General features: G+C 37.4%; 1 protein-coding gene across 1 annotated transcript in view; it reads right to left on the bottom strand.

The window, feature by feature from the left end:
• Positions 1-634: 634 nt before the first annotated feature.
• The window catches only part of LOC147493889 (DNA-directed RNA polymerase III subunit 1-like), a 51,937-nt gene continuing 30,503 nt past the window's right edge, over positions 635-22,068 (bottom strand). Inside the window, 10 exon segments of the mRNA XM_086565636.1 lie at positions 635-1,057; positions 3,846-4,048; positions 4,161-4,365; positions 5,709-5,776; positions 5,938-6,054; positions 6,143-6,295; positions 14,357-14,508; positions 16,707-16,854; positions 20,027-20,296; positions 20,387-20,590. Of these exon segments, the coding sequence (XP_086421762.1) occupies positions 1,006-1,057; positions 3,846-4,048; positions 4,161-4,365; positions 5,709-5,776; positions 5,938-6,054; positions 6,143-6,295; positions 14,357-14,508; positions 16,707-16,854; positions 20,027-20,296; positions 20,387-20,590 (1,572 nt within the window). The 3' untranslated portion in view covers positions 635-1,005.

Below are 22,068 nucleotides of genomic sequence, written 5' to 3'. Positions count from 1 at the left end.
GCACTCGCTAGTCTCAATTATGAGGAGGAAAACACTCTAACAAGGCAAGAAATCCATGCAAGATTCCAAACCTTGTTCACTTTTCTATGTACGTATGGTCGACTGAAAGATCGAGATCCTTATTTCTGCCTCCTTTGTTTTATGATGGAAAGGGTGAAAGAAAACAATAAGAAGGTACAATGCAAGCTACAACAACTGATCTGGCACATGGTGCTGCAGACCGATCATAGCGAGCACAGCAATTAAATTAGCATCTTTTACTTCTGGCCAAACAAAACTCAAAAATTAATTTTCACTCACACATTTGAGATCTGGTTATTGCAATATTACTTCTCCATTTAGAAGTGTTTAGGAGCTCGTGCTTATTCCAAGTAAAACCACTATAGCACACTCCAATCAGTAACTGTAAACTTTAGTCCATGACCATCTAGTCCATGGCCATCATTACAGAAAGGCTATCATATACGGAGTACATATCCTCATGTTCAGTAATCATATGCGGACTCCCAAAAACCAACACCGAAACTGACCACTCATGATTCATGTAAAATACGCGACCGTGTGTATTTCAATGCATATCAACTTTAGCCGATTAGGGAGTCGGGGTATCCTGTGCAACTTGCGCTAATAGAAATTTAGAACACAACCATTTCATGTTTTTTACTTTTATATATAATTACAAAACTCCAAAATATCACAGTATTAGTCTTATACTCTAATTTCAATAACCCTGTACAACATTTTTGAGGATGTACACTATTTTCAGTAACTCTGCACATCAACCGATCTTGGACCATGTAAATACCCAAAAATAGTGACAGACCACAAAAGCAATCTCCACATTTGGACTTGGTGGACCGCTATTAAAACAATTTAAAAGAACAAAAACAGCGAAAGTAAGATTGGATCACGTAACACTCACGCTTGGGGTAACAAATCAACATGCGAGCTTACTTCCACTATCAGCTTAAACATGTTGGAAAATGCTAGCTTCATATCTTATCTTCAAGATAAAATTGGATCCATCGCATAGGTCAAACTTGGAACGTGCTGAACTCTGCAGAGATGAAACCAAAAAGAGTTACAACACGCTTCGGCAACGAAGTTGCGAATATTTTCATTTAGACCAACACACACGCAAATACACAGATAAAGAGCAGCAGAAGATGAAAGAGATGTTACTGTTCTTTATTGTATTGTATGGACGAAAGGAATACGATAACCACTAAACAGGGATTAACAGAGCCCTCTACTGAATGAAGGCCAAAATAAATGGAAAATCCGTCAACAGGAATACACGGAGCCTAAAAATTTGCACAACATTAATATTCCGTCAGATCATCCTGGTGCTATGTGTCAAGATGCATAAATAAAAGTCAATTTTAGCGTCCCAACTCAATAAACCTTTGCAAACATGAAGCGAAAACCTTTCACGTAAGCTTCTGACAATTTTGGGCGGGAGTCACACTTTTTGGGGAACTTGAAATCCAAAAGGAACTTCAGTCAGTGGTCGGCTGTCAATTATTGGTACTTGTTTAACAAAAATTGGAACACACAAAGAATTTACAGTTCTGGAACTGATTTTAAAACCAATTGAAAGAGAACCTAGAAGGGAACTTTACTATTCAATGGATACCCACAACTCCGCAAGAACCAGAACTGGAACTGAGTAACATATATTTCTAAACAGTAATGATCATAGTCTAATTAGTAATTACAACGTATTTACAGATATATTCACTGCTCAATTACCATATCTTCAGAACTGGCTACATGCTTACAACGTAAGCTTTAGCTACCTCAGAAAAATCCTATTAGTATAATATTCAGGCATATTCAAAAAATCACAACACTGGAAAAGCTATAGATGCTTTTCTAAGGTGATCGAACTCCCTTTCTAAGTCCATCACTCCATTTCCACATTATAAAATGCAAAAATACAGTTAAAACTATTTAAAAAGAGAAGTATCAAATGCTTATTAAACTCAAATAAGAATTCTTGACAAAATATACGAAAATTGTTAATTCGTAAATCAATTGTTGAATTAGTCAGAGGATGATTTCTCTTACAATATGAAATAGTTGGTTGTTTACGTGGACCAAACAACAAGGCGGTCCAAACACAATATGAAATATGAAATTTATCAATAAGAATTTCATATTTCTCTTACAATATGAAATATACGAAAATTGTTCATTCGTAAATCAATTGTTGAATTCAACTTGGGTTACGTGGACCAAACAACAAGGCGGTCCAAACACAATAGCCCGCTCCGATACCATATTAAAGATTAGCATCAAACTTAAAACCAAATGGTATTAAGTGGAAAGGCCCCAAGGCTTATATACTTTCATGCGGTGCTTAACATAAACCATGTGGGACTAAACATCTCAACATGTTACAAGCCCTAAACTAAAGCCTAAAAGCCCGAAACCAACCTTCTAATGATACAAACCTCAGCTTTAACCTAGGGTTTACTTGACAGCAAAGCAAACCAATATTCTAATGACATGTGGACCAACTAAACTAAAATAAATAAAATAAAGCCTTGGTCTTGAACTTGAACTTGGACACGTCCACCACATAATTTACATCATCTTCTCTTCCGTGTGTGCATGTGCCAGATCAAGTGCTAGATGAATAATTATGTCGTAACATAATTTTCTTTCGTGAATCAATAATATGTCAAATGTATATTGATCCATGCATTAAGTAATTGTTTTATGCATATAATAATCTTTTTCTTTTCATAGTAATAATTTCAATAATCTGATTGTCTGACGATGCTTACTGTACATCAAATGGGATGTCAGAAATATCGTTAGTACTGATACAACTATGCAGCAGTGGTGAACATTTGGTTGCATCACAAAGTCACAAACCCTAAAGGTGGAACCCATGCTTTATTGACTCCTGTCATGCCAAGGGAATCTAATATAGTGACACCATATGTTGATATGAGAGATCATGAATGGTGAAAGAAACAATAATTGAAGGAAAGACCAAAGTGTTGTATTGGGAATCTATGTCGATTCCAACACCGACTGAAGCTAATGTACCTGAGTTGTGTAGGATAGCTCATGCTAAGCGTGTGAAGGAGGTGATGAGTAACACTTTTGATCATATATTCATATGGCAAACAGATGTATGAAAAGGGTAGGTGTATATCTATATCTATAATGACCTTTAAGTAGAGGCTTTGAGCGACCTATTTGGTAAACCTTCTAAGCACAATTACTAAGTATGCGGGTGGTAAAATTATTTTCATAAGAACCTTTAAAAGTAGCATCTTCCCCTTCAGATCTGTTTGAAAGCAATCAAACTTGAGGATATAATTTCATCTATCTTAAAAAAGCATGGTACTGTTTCCTTCACTCTTTAGAAGCAACCCACAAAAAAAATTAAAGCAGTCTTTCCCAAATTTTATGTGACCCTGGCAAGAAGTGTGAAGAGGGGTAAAGTAGCTAGGTAGGTTGTCAAGGGTACTTCATAGAGAGAAACTCAGACCCCTAGTAAAACAAGAGTTATTTTCCATAAAATTTTAAAATAATGTGACACTGGAATAGGAATCATGTAGTATGCCCCAGTACTGGGATAAGTTTTGAAATCTAGGTTATGGAGTGATGGAAATGATTTCCAGCATGTTGTGTAAGTAGGTACAAGTCAAGGGTGTAATAGAAACAATAAATCCCACTCAAGAATTCAAATGAAAAGCACATATTAGAAATGTTGTGCAAGCATGCATATTAATTGCCATGTGTAATAGAAAAGTGTTGGATAAACAGTACAATTCACTCAAGAATTCAAATGACCAAGTATATGATATCAAGAGTTGGGTTTGTACCTTTGCCTAACTTTAAGTATTCCAGTTCCTATTTGCATAGGTATGCCCATGATGATGCATTCACCTACTCCCTCAATGTTATCATGCCTACCATTAAATGAAGCATTGAAAAGATGATCTGCTGTTTTCTCAAATGATGCCAGCATCAACACACTTTCTTTCATCTTTTGGATGCCAAATCGTGTGATTCCTAGCACCTCACCCTGTTAGAACAACAGAAACAAGTGCATGTCATCACCTGCATGGCTGCATCTAAACCATATTGGAGTTTTAGGCATCAGTAATGAAAAATATTAAATGGGCAGAACAACTCACCCTATATGTCATTAGATCTGCTAAAAGCATCATATGTCGCATGTCTATGCTCATTCCATGACCTTTCATGGTCTCCTGAATCTCATAAATAATACGATCCCTTGCAGCTTCAATTCCAAGTGTTTCCTCGACCTCGGTTATATGATTACTCACTGTTTCACATCCAACAACTCCTGGAGTGCCCATGACTGCTCGGAGGTTTTTACTGAAAGAGCAAAGAAATTTTAAACAACAGATCGAATATCTTGACTAGTATCTTTACAGATCGAATACAATTTTCTTTGTTACAGCTAATATCAGTGTCATAAACACTCATCCATCCGGAAACCATAATTAGCATAGGAGCAGTGATATAATACTGTTGGTGGAAGTTTAAACAATGAAGAACACAAATAAATAAATAAATAAAATGTAAATACCTAAAACAAGGGTTTGATCTTCGACTAAAAGAAAATAATTCTTCAAATAAAATAATCAATAACAACCTATTTTAAATGCAGGAAAACAACTCCTAATTCTATTTGGAATTTCCAACAGGAAACCACCAAACTCCTGTAAACTACCAAATAACCTTTTAGTCTATTTGTAATCCTAACTAAATATGATCCTAACTTAGAAACTAGTAATAAAATAGAATAACAACTAAAATCTAAATTAAACAATAGAATACTTTCTTGTTCAAGCCAAATAAAAACTGATTTTCAACAAGTGCAGATGTCATGCTGATATCAGCATATATGCTCATTCATCAATTAGTATTAAAAAGTATAAATATATTCCATTCTGATAATTGTACCAGGTTAGATAAATTAGTAGAAAGTCAAGTCCACTATTCTATCTATCTAAGCACAATACTTCTGCTTTATGTCTCAGACTTTCAGTCAATCAATAATAAGAAGTTTTAGTTTGTTTGATCTCTAATCAAAAGATAAACGTGGTAAGATACCCAATTCAGAAGATCAACTTAAGCTTCTTTAATAGTTTACTGATTAAGTATGAACCCTATCATGTTGAGTTGTAATAAATAATAGTATAATACTACAGAAATGCTCATCGAACCACCTTGTAGTGAGGCCTCCTGAAGGACAACCATAATCTGAGACAAATATAGACCTCACATACATAAATCCCAAATGCAAAGAAGGCACACCGGCTAAGAAGCATCCAGCAAAAATGATGGAATAAACCAAATAACAAAGTACCAGGGAGAGGCGAGATTTAGACCATTGAAATATAGGAAGGTATTGGAGATATTTCTGATGCTGTGTCAGGAGATGGAATTTTTTGAAAGTAAAAATGAATGTGCCGATTAAAAGTCAACAGGATATATATGGACCCATTATACTTGAAATTTTTATCCTCGTACATTCTGGAGACATCAGAATATTTTGGGTGTTTTGTTCTGTGTTATAAACTAAAAACATTGTCCACAATGTCACCAAGGAAATGTCATAGAGGACCAAACACCAAAGAGAGTCAATAACTTTAACCACATGAAGTGCATAAAGTTCTTAAGAGTAAGGTAGCATTAAGAATGTAGTAACCGACCCTTCAACAAGCAATTTATATTTCTTCTTTTGTTCGCTAATTACTACCCGTTCAGCCGTAGATATGCCCTGTATATGAAACGAACAAGAACTTGGATTAGAATCCTCTCCAGCAGTATGAATTAAAGCATTCTTGTCAACTAATCTGCGCAAATGCTACTCTCTAGAAACATGAAATTTAAAATTAAAGCAATGATAAGATGAGCATTTAAGTAAAGTTAGTGCCTCACATTCACAATAACCTTTGGAAGCATGGCTTTGAGGGAGTGCAAATCAAAATGGAGCTTATTCCTATCAGTTTCAGGAGGAAAAATTCTTATCTTTCTACCATCAATCGTGCGAATATGCTGCGAGATACATACATGAATGAGGCTTTAATAATTAATAAATTAAACACCATATAGACAGTTCGACACCATAGGTGGAATCCCTGACCTGATCCTTTAACTTCTTTAAATTTTGCAAGATAGATCTTTTTACACTGTCAGCAGAAATACTTAGATGTAAAGCTTGAATTCTTTCCGCATCGAGGCTGACCACTATTGATGCTTGTCTGGATGTCAATTCCATTTTTATGCTCTTGGCGACCTGCACAGGTAAGGGGGTAATCAAACTAGCTTACTATCAACCACGTAAAATGTATTTACAGTCTTCGATTATTCAGTAGTATAACGAATCAGACTTTTCGACCTGGTGCAAGATCTATAGAGCTGTGCAGTTTAAGCATTAATAGGCAGCAATCGTAGTAATTGCAATTAATCGGGGATTAATCGGAAACTAGTCGGGGAAACTAAATGAGGACTAAATATAAATTTAACTCCTAAAATACAATAGTAATAACAAAATATTGATACATCTTTACCAAAAAAAAAACAAAATATTTTGGGCTTTGTTTGTATAAGGTCAAATAGGCTTTGTTTGTATATGTAGCTTACATACATAGGTCAAATGGACTTTGTTTGTATAAGGTTTTTTTTTTTTTTTTTTTTTGCTTGGTAAAAGTGATATTCCATTAATAAAAAAAAAAAAAAAAAAGCTGAGAAGGCCTACATTACAAGAGAACAACCGAAAAAAATATTTACAAGCGATGAAACAAAACATAAGAAGAAAAAAACAAAAAAACCCTGACATGCGCCATCACCCCATGTCTAAAAACATAAGACGATCCCTTCTAGCAACAAAATACTCAAAGAAGCATCCTCTAAACTCTTTGAAGACTTTAGACCACCGAAATAACAAAGCTTTTATCGAGAGAATTATCTTCTTTCGCGATATAGAGATGCCATCAAAGTGACGACGGTTTCGCTCTAGCCAAATGCCCCACATGATCGCAAAAGGTAATAAGCTCCCCATGCGATTTCCAAAGAAGAGAAAGGACCATGACTCCAACCTTTAAGCAAATCCAATACCCGGCTCGGGCATACCCAAGTCATACCAGACTCTAAAAGAAAAGCAGACCATATTTTCCAAGAAAAAGGACACCAAAGAAGTACATGATTCACAGACTCACCATCTTTTCTACACAACTGACAATAATTGACCAAACACATATTTCGACGCCTAAGATTATCAATGGTAAGGATGCGTTCCAAGGAAGCATACCATGCAAAAAAAGCAATCTTGGAGGGAATTTTGGATTTCCAAATTATAGTCACAAGGAATTCAAGAATGGGGCTAGGACTATTAGCATTAGACAACCAAGAAATGATAGAAAAATAAAAAGACTTAACCAAGAAGATACCTTTATTGCTGGGACACCACACTCTTTTATCACCATTTTGTGCATTTGGGATAGTCACATCAAGCCTTGCCATCAGTGAAGCTAGGTCTCCAATTTCCCAATCATTCAAAGCCCTGCGCAGTCCAAGATTCCAAGATATGCCTCCCTCGGATCTAACCATACAATCAAAAATGGGTTTCCCTTTGAACCTGGATAGACCAAACAACAAAGGAAAAGCAGAGGCTAAATCCCCACCACCTGTCCAATGATCCTCCCAAAAAAGAATCTCATCACCTATTGCAAAACTGTATCGAATACCTCTTAAGAACAAAGGGAGCACCTTAAGAATTGCCCTCCACACTCCACACCCATAAGATATGGAAACCGGACCACTCTCCTACCCAAAATGTCTCTTCCCAAATTGAGACACAACCACCTTCCTCCAAAGACTATTTCTCTCTTCCCCAAAACGCCATAACCACTTACCCAAAAGCGCTTGGTTGAATGCTACCATACTATACAAACCCAAACCACCAACGTTTTTAGCCAAACAAAGAATCTCCCACCTCACCAAATAATACCTATGTTGCTCCTCGGAGTCATCCCATAAAAAATTCCTAATGATGCTCTCAATCCTATTAGCAACTCTCTTGGGAATAACAAAAAGAGACAAAGTATACTGGAAGAGAGGACAAAGTACTCTTAATCAAGACCAAACGACCCCCTTTCGAGAGATACCTACACCTCCACCCTGCCAGCTTATGTTGGAATCTCTCAATAACAGGATCCCAAATATATGTAGAACGCACGTTGGCCCCAAGAGGAAGACCCAAATACGTACAAGGAAACAAATCCGCTTGACAATCTAACACCGACGCAAGACGGCTCAAAAAGGGAACACTCCCCACACCATACATCTTACTCTTGGCAAGATTCACATGAAACCCAAAAACTGCCTCAAAACAACAAAGAATGCCCCTCAACCACCTAACCTGACCCACCTCCGCTCCAAGAAAAATCAAAGTATCATTAGCAAATTGGAGATGAGAAATGCGGACCATGTCACTACCCACTCTAAAACCTTCTAAGATACCCCTCAAGTTGGCTCTCGAAATCATTCTACCGAAAACTTCTACCACCAAAATAAAGAGAGGGGAGAGAGGATCACCTTGCCTAATACCTCTCGAACTCTTAAAGAAACCTGCTGAAGATCCATTTACTAGAACTGAAAAAGATACCGACGATATACACTTCCACACCCATCTTCTCCATTTCGCCCCAAACCCCATCTTCCCTAAGACATAGTCGAGAAACCTCCAACTAACATGATCATAAGCCTTCGTTAAATCAACTTTACAAACAATACCCGACTCACCACTCCTCTGCTTATCATCAATAGTCTCATTAGCTATGAGGATTCCATCGAGAATATGTCTATCGCTAATGAAAGCCCCTTGCTCTTGAGAAATAATTTTAAACAAAACTTTTTTCATCCTCAAAGACAAAACCTTAGATAAAATCTTGTAAGCATTCCCGATCAAACTAATCGGTCTCAAGTCACTAATATCATCCGCGTCACTAACCTTAGGAATAAGAGCAATGAACATATTATTCAAATGATGAGCAAGGAAACCCGTATCAAAGAAATCTTTCACCATGCTCATAAAATCCACAAGAACAGTCTCCCAACACCTTTTGTAAAACTCAATCGGAAACCCATCTGGTCCTGGGGCTCTATCTCCCCCCAAACTAACAATAGCTGCCCACACTTCATCCTCCTCAATAGGACCCTCCAGAGATCTTTTCTCCTCATCGGAAATGCTATCCAAACACAAATCGTCCACCATCGGTCTAAAGCAACCGGGTTCAATATACAAATTTCTATTGTAATCCACAATACCTTCTCTGAGGTTATCCTCTCCTGTAACTTCACGCCCTTCTATTCTCAAATTCTCCAAAAAATTAACTCGGTTCCTAGTTTTGGCCAATTGGTGAAAATATTTAGTACATAGTTCGTCCTCAATTGTCAACTTTACCTTTGCTTTTTGTTTCCAAAAAATTTCATCTCTTCTTGCCGAGACTTGAAAGTCGGCCCTAAGCTTATCCCTCAAATTTCTTTCTTCATCGGATAGAAAATCCACTTCCACTTTCAAGTCTAACTCCCTGATATCCTTAAGAAGTTCTTCTTTCCACCTATCCATTCTCCCAAAAACCTCTCTATTCCACACTTTAATCTTTTCTTTAAGCGCCTTCAACTTTTTTGAAAAGATAACACCAGGTCTCCCTTCAAAAGAGAACGAGTTCCACCAATCCTTGATATTCTCCTCAAAATTAGGGTCGTCAAACCACATGAGTTCCAATCTAAAAGGGGTAGGTCTACGCGACCCACTTTCATTATCAAGGACAATGGGATGATGATCAGATGCCGAACTAGGAACAACATTCTGAGACAAACAAGGCCAATCCTCCTCCCAATCAACACTCACCAAAAAACGATCAAGTTTAGAGAGAGAGGGATTATCTAGCCTACTAGACCACGTAAATTGACCTCCTTTAAGAGGTAAGTCCAGAAGCTCGCAACGAGTAATAAAATCATCAAAACTCACCATCCTCGAATCAATATGACAACCGCCCCTCCTATCACTCGACTGCCGAAGGACATTAAAATCACCACCTATGCACCACGGGTAAGCACTCCCAAAGGCAAAAGTATCATCCAATTCGGCCCAAAATTCTTGAATATTCAAACCATTGGACGGACCATACACACCAGTCACAACTTTACGCGTAATCTCGCCCCTAAAGAGGCAAATGACCGATACTGTAAAGGTGCCCACTGCAGTTTCAAACACCTCAACCTTCCCTTTGTCCCATAAAATACACACACCTCCTCTAGTGTCGACTGCTGGAAGAAAATGCCAGCCCACATCAATAATACCTCAAATGTCATCTACCACAGACTTTGGAAACTCCTCTAGCTTGGTTTCCTGAAGGATCACCATGCTAGCTCTCGTTTTACGGATACAATCTTTAATCGACGGTCTCTTCAACACACTCCCTAAACCTCTTACATTCCACGAAAGGATCTTGTGATTCATTTAAACACACATTAGATTTCCCTCTTCTAATACTACCTTCAGCATCGTCGCCATAATTAATAGACGACGTGAGGCTCTTCAACTCATTTTCAAGTTTATTTTTCCCCCCACCCTTAGTACTCTTCGCCCCACTGGACTTACAATCGTTCCCCACTGCCCCAACATCATACTTTCTACTCATAACAGATCTTAGAAGTTTCATAACCTCACCTCTTCTACCAGAAAAAGATAAGCCAACCACTTTTGCAATCTCTTCCATGTTATCAAACAACCACTCCACTGTCTCTTGTTCACTATCCGGTGTCACAGAAGGTCCCCACGCAATGGACTGCCTCGTTCCATCTCTATAATATCTCCACCTTGTATATCTAGATTAATCAAATCACTGGGATCAACTTCTCTATTGTTGACTTCTCTATCCGGGCTGATATGAGAGACCCCATTATGATATGACATCGCTAGAGCCAACGTCATATCTCTGCAATCTGATTTATGTGTCAGGCCTTGATAAACGAGAGAGTTGGAAGATCTAGCTTCAGTTGATGGTTCGGCTGAAATAGGAGACTCTGATGTATGCATAGCCTGGTGATTAAAGAGTGGATATTCCAGCAAATGAAAAGCTTCTTTAAAAGTAGTACATGCTTTAACTTTCATACTATGCTCTTAATGGTTATTCCAGGCGGAGTACATATTGGTCTTGGAGAAGATTAAGGTCTGTTTGTATAAGGTTTGTTAAGTACAAATGGGCCTTGCTTGTATATGTAGCTTACATACACCCGAGTGACACTGGATCAAACCTTTTGTTTTTGATAAAGTATCCCCATTGTCTTCAACCTTTCTCAGATTTGATTTTGTGCACACAACATTCTGACCACGAGTTCAAAGGAATAAGACAATTGATCTTTAGATTTGCGTGTCATATTTAGATTTGCTCTTTACACCCCTCATGCTGCTTCACATTTTCAGATATATATGATGAAAAAGTTAGCCCAAAGCTGCTAATCGGACTAAATCGGCGCATTTTCGAAACCGATTTATTGGAAATCGGCTGATTAATCGGTCTAACTCGCCCGATTATTTGCTTTCGCTTAAATTTATAAATCTTTTGCTAATCGGATCGGTGAAGTACCGCATAGCAATTACTCGCCGATTAATCACCGATTAATAGCCGCTTAAACTGCACAGCTATAGAGTGACGGAAAATTTTCAAAGAAAAGAAAGTGTCAAGGACACTGGAAAGGAACATGCCAATTCTCCATAAATGCATGTTCCTACAACATAATGAATTTCCCAATAACTTCTGACAAAATCTGCAATTCACATTCTTAGTGTCTACACTCCATTTGCTCCAACCCCTGAGCTGATGGAAATAGGTTGGCGGTAAAATTGGTAAGTTCTTAGTATTGTCATACTAAGACCGCTTGATGTGAAACACCTGTCTTTATGGGAATGTATCAGCAATACATATTACCGAGCCACCTAGCATCATTGATGCTCAGTGTCCTCAGGATGTTTTTGTTAAATTGCTAATTTCTCTATAAACTCAAACTTATGTGAAAGGTCAATTATATTAATATATTAGAGTAGGCTTGGAGACAATCATATATGTCCACACTCCCCCTCAGCAGGACATGCTAGAAATACACAGGTAGAAGGACTAGACATCTTCACCTGGCAGGAGTTGAACCCGAGACCTCTCAGAAACCAGAGACTCTAATACCATGTTAAATTGCCAATTTCTCCATAAGCTCAAACTTATGTAAAGGGTCAATTATATTAATATATTAGAGTAGGCTTGGAGACACTCATATATGTCAACAATTTATTGGCTTCATAAAGCTATGAATGCCCCAAGCAGGCTCCCCAAGACTGGTTTCTAAGCTTTAGTTCCTTATCGGATCTGAGTGCAAAGAGAGTTGTGCGGATGATAACAAGGTTGTATACAGACAAGGGTCTCAGCTTATGATATTTCCAATCTATGTTGATGACGTTATACTCACGGGCGTTATACTCACGGGGAACACACCATCTTTGTCATCATCCAAGTGTTTGAGATTAAGGATCTCGACCAATTTAATAACTTTCAGGAAATTACAACAGACAAAGTACACCTTCAACATTCTTTGTTCCAGCAAAAAGCGAGATTGCAAACCCTTGACTCCTTTAGCACTCCATTAAGTGTTAAGGCGCAGCTTTCAACTACTGATGATAATCTTGTTTCTACTGCTTCAGAGTATTGGCATTTATATTGGTGTTCACAAAACCTGACACCCAATAGGACTGACATAGCCTATGTTGTGCATCATGTTGCTCAAATCAAGAATGCACAATGAACTGATCATCTTACTGCTGCTAAATGTATTTTATGCTCCTGTTCTGGACCATCTGGTGTCTGGATAACCAGCTTACCAGCTCCATCAGCACCAGAAGAGGGCCAAAAGGCTAGACCAAACTCAAAACATGTTAAATTCATAAACGGGGATTTATATGAACTCCACTTATATTAACTATACCATAAAAAACAATGAATTAGAGGCTGGTTTTTGGAGGACAAGTTCTCCTCACAGTAGAGATTATCCTCACGAAAAATCAGTTCATTTGAAGATGTCTAACCTTGTGAAAATTTGTTTAGAATGTTGTGATGTTATCCCACCGTCCAATTATTTTTTATGTCAAAAACACTTTTAACAAAAAGTTTAAACATATTTGATTGAGCTGAATTTTTGTGGGGTATTCTCTATTATGTGAAGACAATTTTCACCAAAAATCAGCTCTCAATTCATCTTGTAAGTCAACTTTTCGTGGTGGAGTTCATACAACAATTATATCAACAGCAAGATTTCAAGGACCAAAACCAAAATACCCAAGTACACCCGATCACCCCATATTATGAAAAAGGGCAGAAACGAAAGAAAGAAGAGAAAGAAAAAGTACAGTAGCCAAATAAGTCCTGTAAGCAGAAACAGAATAAAATGCAAAAACTAGGAACCACCACCATGGTGGAATCATTCTCTGTCCAGCAGTCCAGCCCTAGTACCTCCACCTACCTCATTTTCACGACCACCATACCTACTTCGCGTCTCCTCCCCAGAGCACTCAAAGTCGATCATGCCTTCTTCATCGTCATCCTCCTCCAAAGTCATCATACTACTGATTGAAATTGGACCAAGTCCCTGTTTTTGCTTCCTCTATCCTGCTAGTCTCTCTCTCATCAAGCAACTTTAATATTTTTTTATTAAAATATTATTAATAAAATACCGTTTATTAATACCGTTCTCTTGCGCATGTATGTGCTTTGAGCCTGTGACTAGTAGGGTTGCTCACATACTCCTAGATCACCAGTTTCCCTTCTATTGTGATCATTTCAGCACCATACCTGGCTTCAAATCCAACTTTTCATGCTTTTAACGAAGCATATTATGTTGGATTACCGCTTGGCTGGTGGGAAGGTTTCTTCCAGAACTCACTTGGTTCGATTTATACCTTTTGTAGATCAGACCGTTGATTTCTTCACCAAAGGGCTTCATACACTTTGTTTTCAGCATCGGCACTCAAAACTCATTTAACCAGACGGCCGACTTTGTGGTGAATGTTAGAGATCATACAAGATCAATTTACTTATCACATGTTTTCTATGTACATATTTTTTTTCCCATATGCGTATCATATGAATTAGCATACATACTTATATTGAGAAAATAAAATACTCAATTCATTCTCTGGAGGTTATGGAACATCAACACAAGTAATTGCATGTAAACAAAAACGTGTAAAGGGGTGATTGCGGGAATATAAAAACAGAAAACAATAAAAAAATCTGCATAGGCATACCTCACCCAGGACGGTTTTCTCAATACGACCTTTAACTATTCGTGCAGAAGTAACATTTTCCTTAGACTCCAACTCTGCGGTAATAATGGGTGTGCTGATATTCTTAGCTCCATTTATTATTTCTTTGATGCGAGGAACTCCAAGTGTGATGTCTAACAACGAGTTAAGATATCGCATGGTATAACATAACAGTCACAGGTACACAACAGTAAAAATCTTCAATCTAATGACTTAATCAAATTTACATTTCAGGAGAGAAAAAACATGGAGGAATATTTGTAACAAAATCCTAACTTTACCAAAATATTTGCATTCATACACTAAATACTTGGATTGTTAATCAAGTTCTAAATTTATATTTGTTAGAGTTCTAAAGGACAGTTCAGACATTGCCCCCTAAAGAATGTAAACCCAACTATCTTCATATATATAGATGAGTGAGAGGACAGAGAAGGCCAAACTCAACTAAGGCCGTATGCTCTTTTCTCTCCAGAGTTTCATATTAGGGCAATAATAAACTTACTAGAATAAAATTTGGAACTAAGTACAGTGTTGCTTCGTCTTATATATATCAACACATAGGTTTTCTTTGACACTTTCCCACTATCATTTCACTCAATAAAGAAAATCAAAAAGACAGTATGCTATATGAACCAAACACAATGGTGTAACTCTTAGTGAAATAAGGAAATCATAGCCCTTAGATCTTCTACTTTATATGTTAACAAATTAAAAGATTATCCTTAACTAGAAAAATTAGTAGGAAAAAATGTGTCAAAAGACATTCGAATTGGCGGATGCTAGAGTTCACAAATTCAAAACCAAAAGGTGGAGCACCTGACTCGAGGATGTCAGTCCAACGAATGCATCTTTCAATATTGCTTGGGTGCCACCATCAAATATTAAGGAGGCATTGCGCAAGAGTATTATCACGGGTCCACTCTCTAACAGAGCCAAATGGCTAGTGGGTCATCTACCAAATGCCATTGTATAGACACTATGGAAAGAAAGGAGTATGAGGATTTTCTAACAAAAGGAAAGGGAGATGCATAAGTTGGTAGGGGAAATCAAGGAACTCCTATTTGAATGGGGACATGCTACTCCATTGTTTATGGGTGTAAAATTTGTTGATTTCATGTGGAATTGGGATGGGCTAGTGAGATGAGCGAGCTTTTGTAATTGCTAAATTGGGGTTTTGTGGAGGTTGAGTGTGGTCGAGTAGCTCCTTGCTACTTAGACCCTTAAACACTGTAACATTTATTATCTTTCTATGAATACAAAGTGAATTTGACAGTTAAAAAAAAAAAAAAAAAGACGCATATTGTAAAAAAGATTACTTCAATATTCTCTCTTCTCAACCGCAAGATGTAAAATAGCTTTATCATATATTAAGCTTGTGCCCTTCAAAAAATAAATTTTGTCCGTAGAATCATAGATATGCACTGTCAGCAATTAGCAACTATGTCCCTAAACATATTTCATAAATAGAGGAAAGTAAATAACTGATCACTTTTGTATCAAAACAAAATATGAAAAACGTATATATCTAATGATTGGAGCACTAATCCTATGTCTGGGGTTCCACATACTTGACACGTACTCTGGATCAGAACTCTGACACAAATACAGAATCCAAATCGATATTTTGAATTGAGTAACAAAAACAAATTAAAATAATAATAATAATGATCGGGTTCGCAAAGAGATTGTGCAGTATAAAGATGCTTTCTACAAGGTTAGTCTTGTGGCCAAAACATGGCTTAAGGTCAATTATATGATGTTAAATACTTAAATCAGGGTTATATCAGATTCTGTGGCGGCTGTGAGCAGTTTCCTAAAGAACCAGGAGTATTGGAAGACTGAATGGAATAGGGTTAAGAACAAAGTTGAATTCATTAACTTCTCATGTTCCTGGAGAAAATATGGGTGCTGACTCATATGCAAGAACTGTTGCCGACTCCTATGCACAAACAGGTGCAGGCTTACCTAAGGGTAATTCAGAATGGTGATCATACAAACCATATTTCTTGCATATGGTGGAACATGAAGGATTCAGTGATTCACTTACTATGGGTTATCGATGCACTTGGAAATGGCATGTTTAGCAATCGTTCTCTTCTATCAACTTTGTAAGTTATTTCAATTTTTTCAAATCTTCTACCTTTTGCTATTGATATAGTTAATTTTAGCAAAGAAAAGAAAAATATATCAAAACAACTAATCATGTTACAACTCAGAAGTCAATTTTTGAGTGAAAAAGGAAACGATGATAGGATCAATTAGGACAAACCATTCAAGGAAAAAGAGATGAGCATATGTTACAACGAAAGCCAACCAACATAAAGGATACTCATGCTAGCAACTCCAGCAAAGTGAAAAGTTTTTAATGTCATCTGGGTCCCAGGTTCTCCAATGCTTTGAGCTCCAATAACTCCAATTGGAGCTCCTGCTTCAATTCTTTTCAGATGGTAACGATCAATGCAAGTATCTAAGAAAACCTATAATGTAAAAGTAAAGAGTCATTTTGTCAGTTCATATATTACAAGAGAATGTAGAGAATGATTTGGTATTAGATTTCAAAGGATTATGTGCTACTATTTCCAATATGAAACAACTTAACAGTAGATAACCAAAAATTGACAGAGAAAAATATTGGCTGTAATAGTCTAACTCTTTAAGGGACGACACACGTATAGATATGGCAACTAATAAACATATACCATATTCAAGATTTCTTTAACAAGAGTAACAATACAAAAATTCTAGAAGTTGTAGAAGATTATTCTTATCCCATGTTCCATTTTATCAATATACAGACAAACTTGACATCTTATTTTAACACCTTATTTTGACATCCACAACCTGCACATTGAACCAAGAGCTGTTTGTCTGGGAATATGTCCTCCATATCATGGAGATCACCAAAAAACAAAGAAAAAACAAATCAAGTCATATGAACATGCCTAACCTTGCCAAAAGTTGGGTTCAAGTTCAATAGTAGTTTAACAGCCCACAATGGAGCGGAGTTTTGGTGGAGATGCTGTCCATGGTAGGGAGATATTCCCTACCAAAACTCACCCCCTAGTTCAATGTGCAAGTCCACTTTTAGGTTGTGGATGTCAAAATAAGTTGCCAAGATAGCCTGACCCATACATATGTCATCTTTAAGTTGTGGAAGTCAAAATAAAATGTCAGGGTAGCCTAACCCATATGTACATGTCTGTCAAAGACCGTCAGAATTTCAATAAATATTTTAAGTAACTTTTAGGGTTAAGGCAGACCCCTACCGGTTTCACTAAACCAAAAACAAGAAACATACAAACCTTTAGATTACTAGCAAAAAAAGCTTAAATAACTAATTACAAGTGCAAGGAAATCAATTATGGAGCAAATATCCTCAACCAAGTACCACAAACAAATGAAGAACACCCACGCCAAAGATTTTCCATAGGTCCTATAATGTGGCTAGGCTCAAGTGCGCAATGGAACTCACCAATTGACCACCTTAAACTTAAGTACAAGTCTTATCCAGCTAAGAAACCATGATGCATAATCCCAAACCCTACAATCATAGATAAGTATGAAAGCAAATTGAGCCTCTCTTTACCAAAACAAACCTCTATTAAATGCTTCAAGAAACAACAATATTTTGAGGCTTACACACAACCTTAAATGCTTCACCATTACACCTCTAAGATGATAACATGGATTATGCAATAACAACCTCTTCTTAGTACCACAAGCCTTGGAGAATTCTGAAATCGTAGTAGCACATAAGTAAATCGACTATTGTGAACCTTAACAACAAGAACACAACCAGAGAAGTAACCTCAGCCAAAGGTTATCAAGAGTTAAATTCTAAAATGGCTTAAACTTTATTCAACCAACAATTTTTAAATGGGGACTGCACTGACTCTCCTAATATAAGGAGAGTATACATGCTACGACTGCTACCTACTCAATATCGGACTATACCCATACTCTAGTGTACTACTTCTCATATTACCCAACACTCCTCCACAAGCCGAAAAATACACTCAGGTTTCAAATTACATTGCGTAACTGAACAAAATACATAGATACCATCTCCCCCTTAGGCAAAATCACAAATATAAGGATAATTTTAACACCAAGCTCCAGCCGCAAGCAACATCCTCGATTGCACCCGCAACAACAAAGTCAACAAACGATAACAAAGGTTTAGTCTTTGTGACCTATGTAGCTCCAACAAGGCCCCAGGCACATAGGCCTCAGTAGCTCCAAAAACAAATTCCTCTCATTTAGAGATAGCTCAAGACCAGGGCAACGAATAAAGGAAGAGCTTGATCAACAAGAACAATGACTGATCTGCATCCAATCCACATAATCATAGTTCCAAAGCAGTGAAGTGTCCAATCAATTGAGTATTAACTGAGGGGAAGCAGCGTCCAAAATAACTTTCAACACTCCCCCCTTATTAGAAAGCTTTCAAACACCATCAACTACCATCTCCAAGCATATGGCAGGGGTAAAAGAGCTAGCGGAGCAACTCTTATGAACACACTGATTTGCGAAAGTGGCAGGCAAGGGCAGCTCTTGCTTGGGTGTCTAGGAGGTGCGACATTGGCAGCACACAGGGAGAGGAGCTGCTTGCAGTAAAAGGTAACGAGGATGGCTAACCTTTCTGATACCATGTAGTGGTTTATATTTTGATATTTTGAGTGATTGCATCCATCAGTATTTAAAAGGGTTAACGAGTATTACCCCCCCACTAGGTGAGCCAATTAGGATTCCCCCCCACTAGATGGGAAATTAGGGTCTCCCCAAAATACACACAAAAGAAAGAAACACGGTCAACCCAATTTGACCATTTTTTTGGTTGTATTTTGGGGGGTAATACTCGTTAACCCTATTTAAAATACAATGATAACAGGTGCACAAATGCAAAGAATGTGCAGCTGTTACAGCATGGGCACAAATACAAATAAGGTAAGATAGGAAGTTGTCATTGTCACAAGACATGCACCTGCAGAGGGCAAGAAATGGCTTTTCACACCAATAAATGTTTGAACTACCTAGATCCTTTGATCAGGGATCAACCATCTTAATCTTCTAATTTCCAAAGTGACTGCTTAATAATCACTTAGAATCCTTGCCTTCACACGGGTAATATACTAAGATACAGATAGAAACAACCCTCCTTACCCTTTTACTAGCCGAAATAGGATAAGTCCAAATACGAGTCCTAAACACATTAAACAGACTGGTTTCCTAACAATCTACCACCACCCATGTGTGATGCATATATATAAGGGGAGTAGGGGACAAACAAAAAAAAAGATGTGATACTGCTCTACGGAATGCAGTGCAGGACCATTAGGAAAGTCTATGTAACAAGATACTAGATCTGATTGATAATGCAATAATTTGCACAACTGCATTAACAAGGGATATAAAACCCCAAAACTACAATTCTTAAAGCATTTAAACTTTTGTTCTATGTAGTACCAACTGGAGGAGAAGATATAGTTAAGAGAAGCATCACTTTGACCTTTCTATACTTATAAATAATAACAGGGAAAGGTTGTATTATGGGTTAAACTCTTTGCTGGTTGTTCATCAAAAAACACTTCAATTGTTGTTTAGGTATTTAAATCCAAGAGTTCAGTTCAACAGTATAACATAATTTACCTCTAGCTGCTTCAATGAAATACCAGATACATTCGCAGCAATCTTTTCAAGAAAACTAGGATCATTCTTCTCAACATTATTTTCATCAAGATCAAGAAACTTCCTTGTCTTCTTTAATGAATCAGTTACTCCTTCAAAAAAATCCCGCAACGAATTTTTGAATTTATTAGCCCCATCAAGACTTATATCAGGTTTTTCGAGTCTCTCATAGACTTTCTTTAAAGCTTCTGAAGGAGACAAATTCTCATGCGCATTAGCAGGACATGTAGCCTGTAAATTTGATGACAACAACAAAGAAAAACAGTGAACATCCAGGAGCTGATTTAGCTATCAGACAAAAAGTGGAAGCTAACAACTGACCCTAATTTTCATGTAAAGTCTTTCCAAATTCAAAGGTACGCCGTCCTTCCCTTCCATTTTTGCTGGATCCATGCCATCATCTCCATAAAGAAATTGAACTACCCCACCACTAGCATTACGGACAGTATAATCATATTGAACTGATAGGTCTTCCAAGGCTTTAATTAATCTACGTGACATGTACCCAGTGTCAGCAGTTTTCACCTGCAGTAACCACAATACAGTTAATTTCAATTCGATGGTCACTTAAATTACGTGAATGACGGTCTTGGTAAGCCCAATACTAATATTTGATTGAATGGTAATAATTTTTTGACGTGGAGTTAAGCGGTTGGACACATTTTATCCATGCGAAGAAAAATTCCAAATTTTTTACTGATAATCCTCCCAATTTTGGTGATCCTACATATGATGATTGGCAAGCTTCCAACTCCATAGTTCTGTTAAATTGCCAATTTCGCCATAAGTTCGAACTTATGTGAATGGTCAATTCTATTAATATATTAGAGTAGGCTCGGGGATACTCATATATGTCAATACTCCCCCTCAGTGGGATACGCTGGAAAGACACAAGTAGAAGGACTGGACATCTTCACCTGGCAGGAATTGAACTGGAAATACACAAGTAGAAGGACTGGACATCTTCCCTTGGCAGGAGTTGAACCTGAGACCTCTAAAAAACCAGAGGCTCCGATACCATGTCAATTCTATTAATATATTAGAGTAGGCTCGGGGACACTCATATGTGTCAATAAGTTCTAACATGGTTATGGAATAGTATGGAACCAAACGTCCTTACTAATGTCTAGTTTATTTTCTACCAACAGCCAAACAGATCTGGTCATCAGTGAAAGAGATGTACTCTCAGGAAAACAATATTTCTCGCATTTATGATTTGCTTGAGTCTATATTTAAGACAAAAGAAGGTGATTGGCCTCTTCGTGAGTATTATAACGCTATGAAGGGGATGCAAGAAGAACTCTCACTCTATCAGCCATTTACTGTTGATTTGGAGTACCAGAGACAACAGGACAGGCAAAGAAAGCATGGCCGAAATAATGAAGAATTGAAGATCCATAAACACCAACTTGACCAGTGATGTGTATAAAATAGAGTACAGATGGAAAACACGAAATTTATGATGCTATTGCAAATTGCAAATAAAATAAAAGGCAATGATTTTCTATCTGTTCAGCAAAGGTTGACAAGATTATAAAATATGAAAAGAAAACACGTCCAACCAAATATTCCTTGCATGGGAAAAAAACTTAATGATATTCAATGACTCGAGTTCCAAGCGAACGAACGCAGCATAAAAGATAAGTAATATCTTGATCAACCAAACATGACTAAAGCCATTATAGCTCCATGGGTATGATGCACGGATACTGTAGTTTACCCATTGCACCAGTGTCAACTGGGAAAGATTCTGGTACAGGTACAGGATACACTATGGGTACTGCTCAAACATGTATCCTCACATAGCCATCAAGAATACGGGTGGGTGTGGGGTGGGGGGAGAAACACACAAACAGAGATGGAACGGAAGATATACAGAAAGAGGAAGAGGAACAAGCAGCTAATCAGCAATCAGCAAGTGCAACACCATCTTATGTTCGAAATCATATTGAAATGCTAGTTTTCTTAAAAGAATATATTACTTGTATTCCCGCACCCTATCC

Source organism: Coptis chinensis, chromosome 6 (assembly GCF_015680905.1).
Source record: "Coptis chinensis isolate HL-2020 chromosome 6, ASM1568090v1, whole genome shotgun sequence".
Taxonomy (NCBI): Eukaryota; Viridiplantae; Streptophyta; class Magnoliopsida; order Ranunculales; family Ranunculaceae; genus Coptis; species Coptis chinensis.
The sequence above is the reverse complement of the archived record's forward strand: the minus strand, read 5'-3'. Positions and strand labels throughout refer to the sequence as shown.